Source organism: Cherax quadricarinatus, chromosome 21 (assembly GCF_038502225.1).
Source record: "Cherax quadricarinatus isolate ZL_2023a chromosome 21, ASM3850222v1, whole genome shotgun sequence".
NCBI classification, from domain to species: domain Eukaryota; kingdom Metazoa; phylum Arthropoda; class Malacostraca; order Decapoda; family Parastacidae; genus Cherax; species Cherax quadricarinatus.
Window position 1 is genome coordinate 3,561,146 of NC_091312.1, and position 16,979 is coordinate 3,578,124.

Consider the following 16,979-nt stretch of genomic DNA (forward strand, 5'->3'; position numbering starts at 1 on the left):
ACAATGTAGTGGAAGAGGAAGGCATCTACAGAGACTAAGATTCATACAAGGAAAGTTGTGTATTAGAGAGGATTCAACTAGACGGCGACTGTTAAAGTTGGAAGTAGGGAAGACAGTTTTAGCAGAAGACCAGTCAATAGGATGGCTGTGATCTCTGACGTGACAGAAAAGAGCATTGTTAGTGTCGGCAAGCCTAACACTATTTTTGTGCTCCCTAAGTCTGTCAGAAAGAGATCGACCAGTTTCTCCAAAGTATTGAAAAGGACAGGAGGAGCAGGAAATAGAGTAGACACCAGGAACATCTGTAGAGGGAGGAGAGGTATGAACGAGATTAGTGCGAAGAGTGTTAGTCTGGCGGAAAGTAAGCTTGATGTCTAAGGGACAGAGAGAATTGTTGAGATTAGAAAGACCGGAAATGTAGGGAAGGCAGAGGACAGAAGAGTTCCCAGGAGTAGAGACTTTGGGAGAGAAGAAATTACGTTTAGCACGTGAGAAGGAAGAGTCTATGAAATGGGAAGGGTAGCCAACTCTAACAGTCGCCGTCTAGTTGAATCCTCTCTAATACACAACTTTCCTTGTATGAATCTTAGTCCTGGCTTCGTCTCTGCAGATGCCTTCTTCTCCCACTACATTGTAAAATGTTCCGTGACTTAACCTGATTCCTCATTTTTTCTTTTTCTTCTTCTCCATCTTCCCCCTTTCCTCTTTCCTTTTTTGTCTTCCTTTCTTCTGTCGCGTGTTTTGTTACTTCATTATTTCATCACTTCCCCTTCCCCCCACCTCTGTGCACTTGCTCTCCCTCTGTGAGCACCTAGCTCCCTTGCAGTGCTCCCCTTTCTTTGTATTTGATTGGCTCCTCCTCCTCCTATTTAATTCCCCACTACTTCCACCACTACCTCTTCCTGCCTATATATAGCCGTCCTGCTACACTTCTGGTTAGTGTGACTTCGTAAATGGTCCAAGTCGGACCGAAACATCGTCGTAAGCTCCTCTCTTCTATGTGCGGGTTATTTGGGCATCTAGATATGAAAATGTCGTGTTAATAGGAGATTTTAACTTTAGACAAATTGATTGGAACAGTATGACAGGAAATCTTGAGTCTAAGTGACTTTAAACGGTTCAGGATTGCTTTTTAAAACAGTTTGTGACAGAACCAACTAGAGGAAACAGTCTGCTTGACTTGGTTCTTGCCAACAAAGAATCACTAATTAAGACTGACTTGGGGAAAGTGATCACAAATCACTTAGTTTCAGTATATCATGGATTTACCCAAATAACTGCAATCAAATCTCTGTCCCAGACTTCCACTTGGCTGATTTCATGGAACTGAGAAATTACCTGAGTGGGCTAAATTTGATCAAAATGACTATGGGTCAGGTAGGTGGTGGTGGTTGCCAGTATGACGTTTTTTAGAGCATAGTTCCAGCTGCCCAGACAACTTATGTTCCAAGTAGGGAACATATGTTGTCTGGGCAGCTGGAACTATCCCAAATGGATAAACAATAGATTTAAACATCTCATTAGTCAAAAGAGAGGCATGTATAGTCGTATCAAAAGAGGGGATGGTCAGTTAAGAAATCAATATATTCAATTAAAGAGAAATAAAAAAAGGAATAAGAAAAGTTAAAAGAGATTATGAGGTTAAAGTTGCAAGGGATTCGAAGACTAACCCAAAAGGTTTCTTTCAGGTATATAGAAGTCAGATTAGGGACAAGATTGGCCCACCCAAAAGTAACTCAGGTCAGATCACTGACAGTGATAAGGAAATGTGTGAAATTTTTAACTCTTATTCCCTCACAGGTTTTACGCAGGAAGATTCTAGCCAAATTCCAGAAATAATAAATTATGTAGAACAGGACGATAATAAACTATGCATGATTAGGGTAACTAGTGAAACGGTCCTCAGACAAATCCCCAGGCCCTGATGAACTGTTTGCAAGGGTGTTAAAGGAATGTAAAGAGGAGCTTAGCAAACCTTTGGCTAGTCTTTTCAACATATCACTACAAACTGGCGTGATGCCAGACAAGTGGAAAATGACAAGTGTAATACCTATTTACAAAGGAGACAGGTCCTTAGTTTCGAACTATAGACCAATAAGCCTTACCTCCATAGTGGGAAAATTTATGGAATCAATAATTGCCGAGGCAATTCGTAGCCATCTTGACAGGCATAAATTGATTAATGAATCTCAGCACGGTTTTACAAAGGGGCGTTCCTGCCTTACGAATTTACTAACTTTTTTCACTAAGGTATTTGAGGAGGTAGATCATGGTAATGAATATGATATTGTGTATAGAGACTTCAGTAAGGCTTTTGATAGTTCCACACCAGAGGCTATTGAGGAAAATTAAGGCACACGGAATAGGAGAAATTTTTTCCTGGGTAGAGGCGTGGTTGACATATAGGCAGCAGAGAATTTGCATCAATTGGGAGAAAGCAGAGTGGGGAAGCGTCACGAGTGGTGTTCCACAGGGGTCAGTGTTGGGCCCTTTGTTGTTCACAATTTATATAAACGACATTGATGAGGGAATAAATAGCAACATAAGCAAGTTTGCTGATGACACCAAAATAGGCCGTCCAATTCATTCTAATAAGGACATTAGAGCACCCTAGGAAGATTTGAATAGACTGATGCAGTGGTCGGAAAAGTGGCAGATGCAGTTTAATATAGACAGATGTGAAGTTCTAGGCATTGGACAAGAAAATAACCATGCCACATATAAATAATGTACATCTTAATATTACTGATTGCGAAAAGGATTTGGGAGTTCTGGTTAGCAGTAATCTAAAAACAAGACAACAGTGCATAAGTATTCGCAATACAGCAAACAGAATCCTTTGCTTCATATCAAGGAGCAGAAATAATAGGAGTCCTCAGGTTGTTCTTGAACTCTATATATCTTTGGTTAGGCTTTATTTAGATTATGCTGCACAGTTCTGGTCACCGTATTACAGAATGGATTTAAATGCACTGGAAAACGTACAAAGGAGGATGACAAAGATGATCCCATGTATCAGAAATCTTCCCTATGAGGAAAGACTGAGGCCCTGAATCTGCACTCTAGAAAGGCGTAGAATTAGGGGGATATGACTGAAGTGTATAAATGGAAAACATGAATAAATAAAAGGAATGTAAATAGTGTGCTAAAAATATCTAGCCAAAACAGGACTCGCAGCAATGGATTTATGTTGGAAAAATTCAGATTCAGGAAGGATATAGGAAAGCACTGGTTTGGTAATAGAGTTGTGGATGAGTGGAACAAACTCCCGAGTACCGTCATAGACGCTAAGACGTTATGTTGTTTTAAAAATAAGTTGGATAAATACATGAGTGGGTGTGGGTTGGACCTGACTAGCTTGTGCTAATAGGTCTCATGCCGTGATCCTTCCTTAAGTGGATGTGACCTGACCTGACTAGGTGAGTCATTGGTTTAAGACTTAGACTTGCCTTTCATGGGCCAGTAGGCCTGCTGCAGTGTTCTTTTGTAACGATTGGAAACAGAGTTAATATTCACTGACTGGATAGTGCATAGGTTGCACCGACAACTGACATAGTTAATGCTGACGTCTGACATAGTACTGACATGTCAGGAGACTGGTTGGCGACGAGTACTAGCGACTGTCTGCTGACACGCTCACACCCAGTGTGGATAATTCTACGCAGTGTGCCCGCCATGTTTCAGTTACTTTGATAAATGATGAACAATTCTAAATATAAATCTGCCAGTTGCTTAAATGTTTCCTTAACCGCAGAACACTCTACTGTAGCTGGAATTTATAGTATAATTCCTGCATGCAACACTTTCCACGCTGTATCACCTTACTGTAGTGGCAGGATTTATGCGGCCTTGATGACTAAGACGACGTTTATTTTGGTATTAGCTGTGCTGTATCACTTACGGGTTTAAAGCTTTCGTAAAAAATACTAATTTGAATTAACCAGAACTGTTAATAATGCAAGAAAATCAAGCAGACCGTGAGCTCGTGCACACACGCACACACACGTGGTGTGCGTGGGGATATAATCAAATAAAGCGCTAAACCGACAAGGGTCATGCAGCGATGTGTGGGGGAACTGGGGCTCCTTCTATGTGCAGGTTTCTAATATTGTTTGGTGCTTCTTGCAAGGGAAGTGCTTAAATGCCGGTGAGGAGCTTTTGCTCCAAGGCAGTGGACCTATTCTCCCCTTCCTTGGATCGAACTTGACTGCCTTTCATCCCCATGTGTTGTATGACCCCCTGTGGATTTGTCGCTTCCCGTCGAGAGTAATGTAATAGTGTTAATCACTATGACTCATTCGGGTTTAGCGCCTTTTTTCTGAATAATTATGTGTTGTCTTTAAATATTTTCTCTTCAAATTAATTATTATTATTAGTATTAGTCAATGTATTCTTAGTATTTTACTTTCGTCATATTAAAGAGCATTGTAGTGGCAGGTAGACCTGATCACCCCCCATTGCCTAAGTACTCAATAACCCTTATGGGTTTAGCGCATCTCAATAATAATAAGCCATGTAGATATAGTTTTCCTTGACTAATTCACTGTTATTTTTTTTGCTATATTTTGATCAAGGTGCTGATCTGATGGTGAAGTATTCTTGACTAATGGAAGGAACTCCCCTTCCTTGGACCAAAACTTGATTACCATAGATTTCCCAGGAGATGTATGCCCCTATGGGTTTAGCGCTTTCCCATGATTATGATAATTCGACATCATAACTTTTGGTTTAAGTTAAAATATTTCTTTATAGGATTGTCTCAGGCCACATTTTGTATAATCGTGACCAAGTGTTTAACTTATGAGGGTTATACAGTACCTGAGGGATGTCAGGCTATCAGGTTTGATCCTAGGAGGGGGAGGTTTGCGGTTTGCTCCGATTCCGTGGGTAGAGAGCCCTTGAGCAGCACAGAGGCACCCACCTCTCTTACTCCACCCACCCCTCCCCATCGCTCTTGAAGGAACACGAGAGACTTGTCACAGAGCACCTGAATCTTTATGAGCTAACGTGTATAATTGTCTCTACATTGCAGATGAGGTAGACATACTGGGTTACGCGAGCAACCAGAGTGATACTGACGACCACTCGTCCATCCAGTCGTCAGCTAGTGACGGTGGAGTCACTATCTCCACTCGCCGCCTCACCATCACTGAGCCCCACTCGCATGCTCTCTAGGTACACACACTTTTGATACGTCTCAGACTTCATATATTTCTGTAAATCTATTTGGCATTAAACTATGGTACAGTAGAATAATTGACGTACTTTTTACGTAAATACCTGTACTCTTGTTGCCCATCAAATATCTTAAACACTTAAACCAACGACAAGGTAAATATTCAGAGGTTAGTTAAATCCCTGGTTTAGTTATTGAAGTATAATATATGAATTCACTGTAGTTGATAATGATTATTATTATAATCAAAAAGAAGCGCTAAGCCACAAGGGCTATACAGCGCAGCTGTAGTTGATAAGCCTTAAAACTGTTCTAATAAAATATTAAAATAACAATAGAAAAATAAGTTGTGAAGACAGATTTAAGCAACAAAAATGCGCAAGTAAATGTGGATTTATTATAATCCTAATGTTAAAAAAATGAGAAATGAGATTTTGAGGTATGTAAATCTTACTTTTGGTGAAGAGTGCAACACTCAGACAAGCAACAATGTACTCCTGGGAGGAAAAATACGATTGTGTATGAAGTATTCGCGTTTGAAAGAGTTTTGTTATTAGGAGACGTTTCCAAGTTGTGGTTTTCTTAATGTGTAATCAGAGGTTGTGTTGGATCTGTATTGCTTGTTGTAGTTATTACAAAGTCTGTTTTAAGTCTTTCTGCAGGGGTCAGAGGTACCGGAAGAGAAGAGGGCCAAACACTGGTACCAGGTTTGGGTTACAAGTGCTTGAAAACCATTACTGGTTCTCAGGAGGGTCTGTGGGCATGCTGGACTTTATTGAGGGTGCCCTTGTCACTTGGGGTCCAAGAAAATGAGCACACGTCTCATCAACCATAGATTTGGATAGAATTAGAGGCAGCCACTCTGAACCATGACCACCATCACAGAGCAATGCTAATATTCCCTGGAAATTTCCTATTTTATCCAATGTTGAAACAATGAACACCATGATGACACTTCCAAAAATGATTGAGATAGGCCTAGCAAAACGATCTCATTAGACTATCAGTGCATTAGTCAGTCAGGTAATAGTGATAGGCCACTGCTGACCTTGCTGCTGGCAAGACACAGTTCGCTTAAGAAATCTCCCTTCGATTCTCACTGGGGAGGGGAATTTATATTCTACAAGCGCCACCTCCTTTCTCACAATGCTGTCGCATCGTGTGAAAATCAAGCCTGTGAATGGAGTAATCAGTGACTCCTCGAAGTTATCCCTGTCTCCATTCTTGAAGGCGAAACGTCTTTGTGAAAATACTGGACAAGATAGTCACCTCTCTCTCTACTGAAGCACTGAAGATATCTATCGAGGAACAAAACTCCTGGGTCTCGGTAGATAGCATCTTCAAGATCCCTAACGCCTCATCTATACTAAAGATCACATTCTCAGACATCTCCATGGCTGCCCAAGCGCTCTCTGACGGTCTGGCCATCTCATATTCCCACATTCGCCCAAGCCATATGGAACCAGAACGTTTCACACGTCTCCCACTGCTGGACCTGCTACTCCTATAATCACACCACCAAGGACTGCCCCCATTAAGGATAAGAAGTTTTGTTCAAAATGTGGGAATGATGGACGCGAATTCAGACCCTGCACCATCACTACGGCTCCAACATGACATGTCTTAGCTACAAGGGTAATCATCACATCCTTGCAGCTAAGTGCCCACTCAGGAAAGAAATCATATCGAAGAAAACTAAAGAAGAACACCTCCAATTCACCGACATACGCAGCAATAACCAAACTATAAGCCGACACCACCAAAATTCTACATGCCACTCTACAGACACCTTCGCCCATCAACTCCCCCTCTCCACTCCCCGATGTTGCTCCCTCCAAGGTGCTGTACTGCATGGTGTATGCACACCTTGCAAATGCAGCAAACCCCGGCACTTTCAACACCACTATTAACGAACTATTCTGTCTGAACAACTTGCCTGCCTTCAATTTCCCGGACTCCACACCTTCAGCCTACATCCTCAAGATCCTTCCCAACGTCGTGAACTTTACTGCACCTGCAGACCTGCCTCCTGCCCAAGCAGCTGCTCCTGTAACTTCTATAACCACTTCCACTGCCTACAACGATGATCATGCTGGCTCAACCACCATCTCCCACGCCTCCCAACCTGCTGTTACACCACCATATGACTCTTGTTGGGTTAGCACTTTCTTTGATTATAATAATAATACACCACCATTACACCTCTCCACTCCTCCAGTTGACCCTCAGTCACCAGCTAACACCATTGTAGACTCGCCAAATGAATCCACTTCAGAAGAAGATAGCAACAACTCCAGTACACCCTCATGGGAAAAACCTTACCTTCTACAATTCTCCATTGAATGCTGACACCACGACCTGCACTGAGCTCTACAAAGGCCTCGGTGCTGGAACAGTCAAATATGCATTCGAATCACCTCTTCACTTCACACTTGCCCAAGTTCGCAAGTTCATCAAGCCTCTACGTTTCACCTTCAGTAACAAGACTATACCACCTCTCCAGAAGCAGCTTCAAAAAGTTTGAAAATGGCTCCACTGCAAACCTGCCTCTTCAGTTGCTCCTATAACTCCCACTTGTGTGCTGCCCTCTGATATTCCTACCTGCCTACCTTCTCCTGCATCCTAGAAACTGCCAGCTTCCCAAGACTCAAGACCTCAACTACCATGAGACCGATGCATACACAGCTTGTTCTTCTTGTTTTCTCCAAGTTTGTCCCATGAGCGCCTAGCAGCTGGGTTAAGCCCTAGCTCTTTTTCTTTGACTGTAGACACTCCTCTCCACCGCTATTCTTCGCCTATCTCATCTCACTCCACGTGGGGTCTTACCTGAACTCTCTTGATCTTAGGCAATTGGAAATGCCAGGAGTCGTACCCCCTCGGTTGTCACTCAGGATCTGCAGGTAACCTCTGGTAATGCTTCCATCATGCAAGGTGGCTCTTTGTTGTTCTGGAGTGCCACCAAGCAAGTCCTGAAATAATCCAATTCACATTTGAGCTGGGTGATGCATTTACCACAGAACCACCAATGAAACCGTGTTAGCAAAGGACTAGTAATGATCCTTGTGCCTTTTGCCAAGGCGCTGAATTTGACAACTACAGGTGCTCTTCGATGTACGGTAGGGCTAGGTTCCGATGAACCCACCATAAGTTGAAAATATAAGTCGATACGAACCCTGCTTTACGTCATTTTGGCTTACGTCAAATTCTCCTTTTCTAGAGTAAATTTCAGTTCAGCAAAAGTCATTTACATCACTCAGCAACATCACCTACATCATAATAAGAGGACGTGAAATAATTTTCTTAAAAATATATTTAAAATAAATAAAACAAAATTAATAAAAAAAATGCTAAAAACACAATTTAAAATACAGTGGACCCCCAACATTCGAAGGCATCGACATTCGATGGAAAACCAGACATTCGATACGATTCGTACGAGACGTGTCCACGTGTGGCCTGAACTGCCCCGTGTGTGCCAGTGTTTACAAGCCAGCCAGTGTGCGCACATCTAAGGATACATTTGGTACATTCAATATTATCCATATTATCACTGTTTTTGGTGCTTGTTTCTGCAAAATAAGTAATCATGGGCCCCAAGAAACCTTCTAGTGCCAATCCTTCGAGAAAAAAGGCGCTAATGACTATTGAAATGAAGAAAAAGATAATTGCAAAGTACGAAAGTGGAGTACGTGTGTCGGAGTGCATGATGATTTGGTAAAGAAATTGCCTGCAACTAGTGGTGATGTGAGTGAAGTTAAGGCCAGCAAAGGGTGGTTTGAAAGATTTAAGAATCGTAGTGGCATACACAGTGTGGTGAGGCTGCCAGTTCAAGTCCTAATGGAAGGGGATTCCCCTTCTAAACACTAACACCATCCACACTCTCCCCTCCTCCCATCCCATCAATCATCACCAGATCTTCATTAAAGGTAAGTGTCAATTATTCTATTGTTATTAATCTATTGTTATTGCTGTTATTGTAATTATTCTATTGCATTAAACTTAATATTTCATGTGGTAAATTTTTTTTTTTTCATACTTTTGGGTGTCTTGCACGGATTAATTTGATTTCCATTATTTCTTATGGGGAAAATTAATTTGACTTTCGATATTTTCAACATTCGATAGCTCTCAGGAATAGATTAGTATCGAATGTTGAGGGTCCACTGTACAATAAAAACACATTAAAAACAAAAAAATTGTATACACATACAATAAAATATTTACATTTAAAAATTGTAAACAGATGTCTGTGGCAGTGTTGCTACTGGTTCTCATTCAAAACAAGGGCAATGCCATATGCATTTTTGCCCATGCTGCAATTGCTTGCTTGTTTTTCCTTTCACTCTTACTTCTGTGATTATTCCTTTACTGTGTCTGTGTCAGCCATGGGTCCTAAGAAGGGTAGTGCTAGTGATTCCAAGCGTTAATGTTAAATATTATTAAAAGCATGTTGTTTACACTAATGTAAGGTGTTTTTAGTCATATTTAATTTATTTTAAGGGCTAATCACAAGGTAAATAATTTTTTTAATTGTTTATTATTATTTAAGGTTTGCAATAGGTATATTCTTTTGCAAGCTATTTTATGGTGTTTCTCATCACTTTAAGGCATTTTAAAGGCATTACATCCAGTTTATGTCAAAAACTGGGCTTTGTCATGGCTCTTGGAACCAATTAATGACATAGGGCAGTGGTATGACTCTATATGAAAAATAAGTAAATAAATTACCTGGAGTTTACCTGGAGAGAGTTCCGGGGGTCAACGCCCCTGCGGCCCGGTCTGTGACCAGACCTCCTGGTGGATCAGAGCCTGATCAACCAGGCTGTTACTGTTGGCTGCACGCAAACCAACGTACGAGCCACAGCCCGGCTGGTCAGGAACCGACTTTAGGTGCTTGTCCAGTGCCAGCTTGAAGACTGCCAGGGGTCTGTTGGTAATCCCCCTTATGTATGCTGGGAGGCAGTTGAACAGTCTCAGGCCCCTGACACTTATTGTATGGTCTCTTAACATGCTAGTGACACCCCTGCTTTTCATTGGGGGGATGTTGCATCGTCTGCCAAGTCTTTTGCTTTTGTAGTGAGTGATTTTCGTGTGCAAGTTCGGTACTAGTCCCTCTAGGATTTTCCAGGTGTATCTCTCCCGCCTGCGTTCCAGGGAATACAGGTTCAGGAACCTCAAGCGCTCCCAGTAATTGAGGTGTTTTATCTCCGTTATGCGTGCCGTGAAGGTTCTCTGTACATTTTCTAGGTCAGCAATTTCACCTGCCTTGAAAGGTGCTGTTAGTGTGCAGCAATATTCCAGCCTAGATAGAACAAGTGACCTGAAGAGTGTCATGGGCTTGGCATCCCTAGTTTTGAAGGTTCTCATTATCCATCCTGTCATTTTTCTAGCAGATGCGATTGATACAATGTTATGGTCCTTGAAGGTGAGATCCTCCGACATGATCACTCCCAGGTCTTTGATGTTGGTGTTTCGCTCTATTTTGTGGCCAGAATTTGTTTTGTACTCTGATGAAGATTTAATTTCCTCATGTTTGCCATATCAGAGTAATTGAAATTTCTCATCGTTAAAGTTCATATTGTTTTCTGCAGCCCACTGAAAGATTTGGTTGATGTCCGCCTGGAGCCTTTCAGTGTCTGCAATGGAAGACACTGTCATGCAGATTCGGGTGTCATCTGCAAAGGAAGACATGGTGCTGTGGCTGACATCCTTGTCTATGTCAGATATGAGGATGAGGAACAAGATGGGAGCAAGTACTGTGCCTTGTGGAACAGAGCTTTTCACCGTAGCTACCTCGGACTTTACTCTATTGACTGCTACTCTCTGTGTTCTGTTAGTGAGGAAATTATAGATCCATCGACCGACTTTTCCCGTTATTCCTTTAGCACGCATTTTGTGCGCTATTACGCCATGGTCACACTTGTCGAAGGCTTTTGCAAAGTCTGTATATATTACATCTGCATTCTTTTTGTCTTCTAGTGCATCTAGGACCTTGTCGTAGTGATCCAATAGTCGAGACAGACAGGAGCGACCTGTTCTAAACCCATGTTGCCCTGGGTTGTGTAATTGATGGGTGGTGATCTTGCTTCTTACTACCCTTTCAAAGATTTTTATGATATGGGATGTTAGTGCTATCGGTCTGTAGTTCTTTGCTGTTGCTTTACTGCCCCCTTTGTGGAGGGGGGCTATGTCTTTTGTTTTTAGTAACTGTGGGACGACCCCTGTGTCCATGCTCCCTCTCCATAGGATGGTAAAAGCTCGTGATAGGGGCTTCTTGCAGTTCTTGATGAACACGGAGTTCCATGAGTCTGGCCCTGGGGCAGAGTGCATGGGCATGTCATTTATCGCCTGTTCGAAGTCATTTGGCGTCAGGATAACATCAGATAGGCTTGTGTTAACCATATTCTGTGGCTCTCTCATAAAAAATTCATTTTGATCTTCGACTCTCAGTCTGGTTAGCGGCTTGCTAAAAACTGAGTCATATTGGGACTTGAGTAGCTCACTCATTTCCTTGCTGTCATCTGTGTAGGACCCATCTTGTTTAAGTAGGGACCCAATACTGGACGTTGTTCTCGACTTTGATTTGGCATAGGAGAAGAAATACTTTGGGTTTCTTTCTATTTCATTTATGGCTTTTAGTTCTTCCTGCGATTTCTGACTCCTATAAGATTCCTTTAGCTTAAGTTCGATGCTTGCTATTTCTCTGACCAGTGTCTCCCTACGCCTTTCAGATATATTGACTTCTTTTAGCCGCTCTGTTATTCTTTTCAGTCGCCTGTAAAGGGAGCGCCTGTCCCTTTCTATTTTACATCTACTCCTCCTTTTTCTTAGAGGAATAAGCCTTGTGCATACATCGAGCGCCACCGAGTTAATCTGTTCTAGGCATAAGTTGGGGTCTGTGTTGCTTAGTATATCTTCCCAGCTTATATCAGTTAGGATTTGGTTTACTTGGTCCCACTTTGTTTTTGTTATTGAAGTTGAATTTAGTGAATGCTCCCTCGTGACTAATCTCATTATGTCGGTCTGGGGCTCCGCGCATACATGTCTGAACCTCAATTATGTTGTGATCTGAGTATATTGTTTTTGATATGATGACATTTCTTATCTGAATAAACAAACAAATAATTACTGTAACTAACTATAGTATCGAAATGTAAATACATGTAAATGCATACAAGTTTATCCTATCAATAAATGTGCAGTACTGAATGCTTCACCATTGTACCATCATAAAGTCAAAATATTGTGAGTTGAACCTTTGTAAAACAAGGAGCATCTGTAAGGGAGATTTGGCTACAAAAGAAGATGGAGAAGGGTTGGGGGGTATACACATTCAGTTTGAAGAAGGGGCCAAGAAGGTCAATTCCTTTGATAAGAGCCCCTTTGTCATGAAAAGGGCTTGCAGAAAGTGTCAATACTGTGAGTGCCTGGGTAGCTAGAGACTGACAGAAAGCTGTGCTAATGTCAACTACAATAAGACAGATATGGCTAAACTTGCTCATAATTTGAACTATTTCTCATGGCCTCAGGAATTTGTAATTTAACCCCCTCCTCAATACAGACATACCTTGCTAATGCGGTAGGTGCTGTATAGCCCTTGTGGCTTAGCGCTTCTTTTTGATTATAATAATAATGCAGTAGGTTAAGTTCCAGACCACTGCCGTAAAGTGAATCACAGCCTTTTTTTCACTTGCCAGTGCATATAAAAGCTTAAAAACATATTTACACTATCATTTATTAAGTGTGCAATAGTGCTAGGCCTAAAAAATGCTACACTAGTGTATTGCTAACCTTAAAATATTTTTACTGACAAAAATAATAAACATGAATATAAATGAAAAGCACTGTATTTGTGAAATGTTTTAAAGCAAAGTGTCGTATTAGCAAGGTATGCCTGTGTTTTAATATTGCCTATTTTGACTTGGAATTTTCAGTGCCTCTTAAACTTGATACAGCTTAAGGTTTCAGGTCAAAATTTAACCCTAGACATGGAAAGTGTTATTTGAATGGGAGAATTTATTTCATGTGGGAATGCTAAACCTGTAGGAGTCATGTTGCACCTTGGAGGAAAAGGAGGGTACCTTCAATTATTTAGATCAGGAGCCCTTCACTGTGATCAGTTCATCTCACTCAAAGGGGAATGGGAGAATAGTGAATATCCAACATATTTTCTACAAGGTGGGATGACTTTATATTAATTGGTTAGAAAATTGATGAGGTTAAAAAAGACATATGCAACACACAGGCACTGTTGTAGAGATGTTTCACCAACTGGTGGCTTTATCACTCCAGTATAGAGAATAATGCTGGAAATGGAGGAAGATATGAAGCAGTTTCAAGTGATTAGTCCCTCAGCCTTGCTGAGAAGTGTTCACTCCACAATAGAGGAACACCATCTAGCGAGGCTGAGGGACTGATCACATGAAATTTTTCAAGTTTTCCACCGTCTCCTATATTAATCTTTATATTAGACTGATAAAGCCACTGGTTGGCAAAATGTCTCCACAATAAAGATGTCTGTGTTGCACATGTGAATTTTTTTCATTTATAAGACAAGGTTGTGGGAGGGGAGGAAGAGATGACTGAGAGCACTTCATATGGTTTCATCTGCACTACTTACAGTCAACCTTTGATTTAACCTACTAACTGGGGGAGGGTGGATGTCTGGTAAAGCCAGTTGTGTGTTAAAATTTGAATTATGAGTGCTTTTACATGATGATGACAATTTTTGGATTTAAGTCAGTTGGTTGAATCCCCCCCCCCCCACCAAAAAAAAAAAAATAATAATAATGCCAAGCAGACTACAATAATACTAAATAATTCTGGAGTTGAGAGATTTTGTCCATTAAATTTGTAATTGTCCATTTCATATTAAACAGTCTGTTAAATAAGAAATAAATTTACTCAGTGGGCTAAGAATAATGAGCAATTCTGGATAGGATAAATAGTAAAATTTATATCTACATATAGGATATGGTATACATTTGGTTCAGAATAGGTGATATTATTGACATATTTTATAGAAAGCCCCTGGTAATACAGAGCATTTTGGGCTGCCTTAAAAGAACTTATAATAACTACTTCGGTTTAGCACTTTCTTTGATTATAATAATATAATAACTACTGAAATTTTTGCAAGAACAATTAGTAAGTAAATAGTAAGACAATTTACTATAACATTTGCAGAGGTTATTATGAATGTTGGTCAGATACAAATGCCGATATTAATCTAAATGTGTTGCACAATTATGTCTAAGTTGTGACCATTCTCAAGCAACATGCCACCTTCATTTATACCTTTAGCAATTTGACAAGCTTATCCTCTCTTCTCCTCTGAAAGTCCCATATTTAACCCTTTTGGGGTCAACAGGCCCTCTCCTAAACTTGTTCTCAGGGTAGGAAATTTTTCGAAAAAAAAAAAATAGTTTTTATGAAATGATAGAGAATCTGTTCCCCATCATAATGACACCAAAAATATGAAATTTGATGGAAAACTTACAGAATTATGCTCTCGTGAAGTTAGCAGTCTCGACGATGTTTATGCTTCGGCGATTTTGCCCACTTTGAGCCCCTATTTTCGGCCAATTCCAATATACCAGTCGACAAAAATCATAATTATTTCATTAGAACTCCGTTTTTTCTATCGAATGAGTGCAACTATCCAATAAAGTGGTCAGAAATTGGCAATTTTGCCAATTTCACACAAATTTCAAAAGAAGCCAATTTCCAAATAGGGTCCAGAATAAACAAGACAGACATTCCTGGCACTAAAATAACATTTTTTCTGTTCATTAGTCACGTCCCCAGGCCTCTCTTACATTTCTTTTGCTTTCCACTTTGAATTTTTATTCTCACAAAATATAGAAGGTTTACTGTTATGCAGACTACTGCATTAGTGTAGAAATGGTATAAATAATATCAGTGCACTTGTGAAAGAATATTAGACTCACCAGTTGACGTGTATTGGACGTGTGGCATGATTTGTTTACTTTTGAACTTTGGCAAAAATGGAACATTTCTGGTACTTTGAGCTCAATTTCAAGGTACTTTTCATTGTGAAACCAATCAAAATCATCTCAATTTCTGTAATATGTCTTCCATTCCATAAAATGAGACCAGGAAAACTAGAATACAACCATAAATAGCATACAAAAATAAACTGCAAAGTCACTGTTTTAAAGCAAAGACACGGTTGGAGTTTTTTTTTTCTCATTATGCACTGTGTGCTGCAGAATTTTTTTTTATACTGTGCACACTGACCACAGACCCATTCTTTCTTATGTAGGCCTACCTGCTTTCTCTCGCTAGATTTGAAAGCGCTAGAATTTATGCATTCTAGTATGGCACCAACCCTGGCGTGCAAGCCATACTAGTATGGCACCAACCCTGGCGTGCAAGCCATACTAGTATGGCACCAACCCTGGCGTGCAAGCCATACTAGTACGGCACCAACCCTGAAAGGGTTAATGTAGAATCTTTGATTTAACCACTACTGACCTACTACACTGATGTCCTAATTTTGTTTTAATGCCCACTCCACAATTTTCTCCTTGATTATCTATTGCCAACCAACCTTATTTTTTTTTTGCATACAGCATTTAATAAAGGGACTTGGTCCCTTTATTAATTTGTCCAAAAATTACAAATAACTGAAGAACAATGTTACTACAATACAATAAGCACAGCATCTTGGGAAACCCATAGCTTGTGTACAATGCTATACAGTATACTTAAAATTTACTTTGTTAATTCATAATAAAAATCATAAGAAAATATATTTGTCACGTCTAGCAGAATGAGTGGTACTAATTACAGCCTCTCCTCACTTAGCGATGTACTCATTTACCGACACCTCAGACTTAGACTTACAATGGGCTCTCTGGCCAGTATTCATACTTAAATGATGTATGTTAGAGCTGATTATCTCTATTCTATTTTTTTATTTATTTATTTATTATTAATTTGGACATGATACATAGATGTACAAAGAAATGCAGTGGTTAAGTGTAACATGCCAAAGCCCCTTGTATGCAGAGCATTATGGGCAGGCTTAAAATTAATTTAGGATTAACTGAGGAATGATATATTCAGTGGTAAAAATTATAGTGAACAAATATCAATTAAGCATAAATGAGTATTTCAAAGACAGGTTATATGGTCATTTGCTGAGTTGCTGTACATTCAATAGAATGTTAGGTAATGTAATTAAAAAAACAAAGTTTGATAGGGTCACAGGTAAAACATTTATGAGATACAGTTATTCAGTATTTATTTAGTTGTGGGTGAGTAAGTGATTTTTAAGTAGACTTGAATTTATAAACACAGTGTTTCTTTTATATTCACAGGTAATGAATTCCAGATTTTTGGGCATTTTATGTGCATTGAGTTTTTGCACAGAGTGAGATGGACACGAGGAACATCAAAGAGTGATCTGTGTCTTGAATATGGTCATGTGTTCTGTTGAGGTTGGTAAGGAGACGTTTGAGGGGAGGGTTTATATCCGAGTTAACTGTTCTATGTATGTAGTATGTACAATAATAAGTATGGATGTTTTGTATGGTGAGTAGGTTGAGTTTTGAAAATTGGTGGAGTGTGCTGCCTGTAGTGGGAATTTGTTATTATTCTGACTGCAGCCTTTTGTTGGGCAATTAATGGTCTGAGATGGTTTATTGGTGTTGAGCCCCATACACAAATTCCATAGGTAAGATGGGGGTAAATAAATGAGTGATATAGGGCCAGGAGGGCTGACTGTGGAACATAGTACCATATCTTCGAGAGTATGCGTACGGTCTTGGAAATTTTC

The 16,979-nt window shown here is 40.1% G+C and overlaps 1 protein-coding gene and 1 long non-coding RNA gene across 4 annotated transcripts in view; one reads left to right on the forward strand and one right to left on the reverse strand.

Moving 5' to 3' along the window:
• Positions 1-16,979, forward strand: part of LOC128689061 (max-interacting protein 1-like) — a 1,113,127-nt gene that overhangs the window by 1,070,126 nt on the left and 26,022 nt on the right. For all 3 annotated transcript variants that reach the window (XM_070087111.1, XM_070087114.1, XM_070087112.1), the window contains one exon: positions 5,033-5,175. In XM_070087111.1, the coding sequence (XP_069943212.1) occupies positions 5,033-5,175 (143 nt within the window). The remainder of the gene's footprint in view (positions 1-5,032; positions 5,176-16,979) is intronic.
• The window catches only part of LOC128689060 (uncharacterized), a 150,691-nt gene that overhangs the window by 74,597 nt on the left and 59,115 nt on the right, over positions 1-16,979 (reverse strand). The gene's annotated exons all lie outside the window — the stretch shown is intronic.